Raw genomic sequence first — 2,331 nt, 5'->3', positions numbered from 1 at the left:
TGTCGGCTGCAGCGGCGGGGCCGGCAGATCGGTAAGGGCGGAACGGGGACGGGGAAGCGGGAAGGGGAAAAGGGGAGGAAGAGAGGGTTCCGGTGACGGGTCAGTGATGGTTCATGATGGATCAGTGATGGGCTCAATGATGGTTCGTGACGGGTCAGTGACGGATCGATGATGGGGTCAGTGGTGGGGTCAGTGATAGGTCATGATGGGTCAGTGATGGGTCAGCGATGGTTTGGGGTCCGTGTGTTCGGGAGGTGCAGCCGTGCAGTGGTGGCAGTGTTGGGCTGGGTTCAGGTCGTTCAGGTTTGTGCATGGTGTGGTTTAGAGTGATGTGGGGGGTCACAGGCGGGGTGGGCGCTCTGTGCAGGGGTGCAGTCTGGTTTGGGTGCTGGGCGGGGGAGGAGATGTGGGGCCCTGGACAGACGTGTCATTCACACTGGGGAAGCAGAACCAGGCGCTGCGGTTGGCCATGAGCCTGAGCTGTTTCCTGCCGCGCTGCTGCGCAGGCACCGAAGGCAGGGGAGCCAGCAGCAGCAGGCAGGGTGAGTGCGAGCAGGGTGAGCAGCAGGCAGGGTGAGTTGCAGGCAGGGTGGGCAGCCCTGTGCCCCTGGGGAGGGGCTGGAGAGGGGCAAGCATGGGGGGGAAACTGGGTACCAGGGTGGGCAAAGCTTGGTAGGGCATCGCAGGCAGAAGGAGGCAGGACGGCAGGCCTGACCTCCCCCCACCCCGAGTGCAGAGGGGTGCTGGCAGGGTCCCAGCGTGTGTTTGCTGGGGAGACAGAAAGAAGACCTTTACCAGCCTGGGGATGCTGGTGGGGCCTTGGGCACTGCCTAGCCTCCAAAGTTGGGGAGTGCAGGCTGGGCTGGGAGACAGGGGTCTTGGAGCTGAGGGGGTGGCTCTGGGGGGCACCCCGAGGGTGTGGGGGGCAGGGCTGGCCCTCCACCCTTTAGAGGGGAAGACGGAGCAGTTTGCTTAACCCCAGCTGGTAAGCCAACGCGGCAGTTCCTCCTGCCTGCGGCTTCTCCTTCGCAAGAGGAACAGCTGCTGGGCCAGAAGAGGGCCCCACTGCTCACCAGTTGTGGCAGGGGCTTCTGGCCCCTTGGAGGCCAGCAGGGCCCCCCCGAGCCCCCGCACTGGTGTGGGATGGCTGGGGGCCGCGTCGCCGCATGGGGCCGGAGGTTTTTTTGGGTACCAGGCTGGGCAAAGCTTGGTAGGGCATCGCAGGCAGAAGGAGGCAGGACGGCAGGCCTGACCTCCCCCCACCCCGAGTGCAGAGGGGTGCTGGCAGGGTCCCAGCGTGTGTTTGCTGGGGAGACAGAAAGAAGACCTTTACCAGCCTGGGGATGCTGGTGGGGCCTTGGGCACTGCCTAGCCTCCAAAGTTGGGGAGTGCAGGCTGGGCTGGGAGACAGGGGTCTTGGAGCTGAGGGGGTGGCTCTGGGGGGCACCCCGAGGGTGTGGGGGGCAGGGCTGGCCCTCCACCCTCTAGAGGGGCAGACGGAGCAGTTTGCTTAACCCCAGCTGGTAAGCCAACGCGGCAGTTCCTCCTGCCTGCGGCTTCTCCGTCGCAAGAGGAACAGCTGCTGGGCCAGCAGAGGGCCCCACTGATCACCAGGTGTGGCAGTTTCTGGGAGGCCAGCGGGCCCCCCCCGAGCCCCCGCACTGGTGTGGAATGGCTGGGGTCTGCTCAGCTGCATGGTGCTGCAGCCCTCTCACAGGTTGGGGACACGTGTGTGACGAGCTGGCTGGTCTCGGGCAGGTGCCCAGGTGGCAAGAGCTGGTGGCAGGTCTGGGGAGGGGGGCAAGGCCAGCCCTGTGCCTTCTGCCCTGCCCCTCTGCTGGCTCAGCAGTGCCAGACCTGCTTGCAAGTTTCACAGCATGGACACATGGAGCCAGCACCATATCCCGCTTCCCCACCATGGTGCTATTGTTTCACCTTGGACCTGCTGCTAACCCCCATGAACCCATCCAGCCATGCCACTGGGGCGCCGCGCCTGTGCTGGGATGGGGGGACACACACGGTCTGTCCCTCACCGCCTCTGAGCTGTCGCTTGCTTGGTCTCCCATCAGTGAGAAGAATGGGCTCTGTGTCGGAGGAGCTCAGCCTGGTCCCTCTGCACCGGAGGCCGGAGCTGCTGGAGGCCTGTGCCAAGCTGCTGGGCGAGGAGTGGGGGAAGAGCCGGGCGTCACGGCTCCACACGCTCCAACGCTCCTCGGACGCCTTCCCCATCTGCCTGGTGCTGCTGCGAAGCCAGGGCCCCACCGAGGCCTCCGCTGCCCAGGAGGGTCCCTGCCAGCTCGTGGGCCACGTCCGGCTCTCCCGTGTGGCTGG

General features: G+C 65.9%; 1 protein-coding gene across 1 annotated transcript in view; it reads left to right on the top strand.

Annotated features, from left to right (window-relative positions):
* Positions 1-2,077: 2,077 nt before the first annotated feature.
* LOC104282968 (hyaluronidase-3-like) overlaps positions 2,078-2,331 on the top strand; it is a 4,071-nt gene continuing 3,817 nt past the window's right edge. The window contains exon 1 of the mRNA XM_009881100.1: positions 2,078-2,321. Coding sequence (XP_009879402.1) covers positions 2,078-2,321 — 244 coding nt within the window. The remainder of the gene's footprint in view (positions 2,322-2,331) is intronic.

This window comes from Charadrius vociferus, unplaced genomic scaffold (genome assembly GCF_000708025.1).
Source record: "Charadrius vociferus isolate BGI_N301 unplaced genomic scaffold, ASM70802v2 scaffold223, whole genome shotgun sequence".
Classification (NCBI taxonomy): Eukaryota; Metazoa; Chordata; class Aves; order Charadriiformes; family Charadriidae; genus Charadrius; species Charadrius vociferus.
Note: the sequence above shows the minus strand (reverse complement) of the source record. Positions and strands in the feature narration are given on the sequence as shown.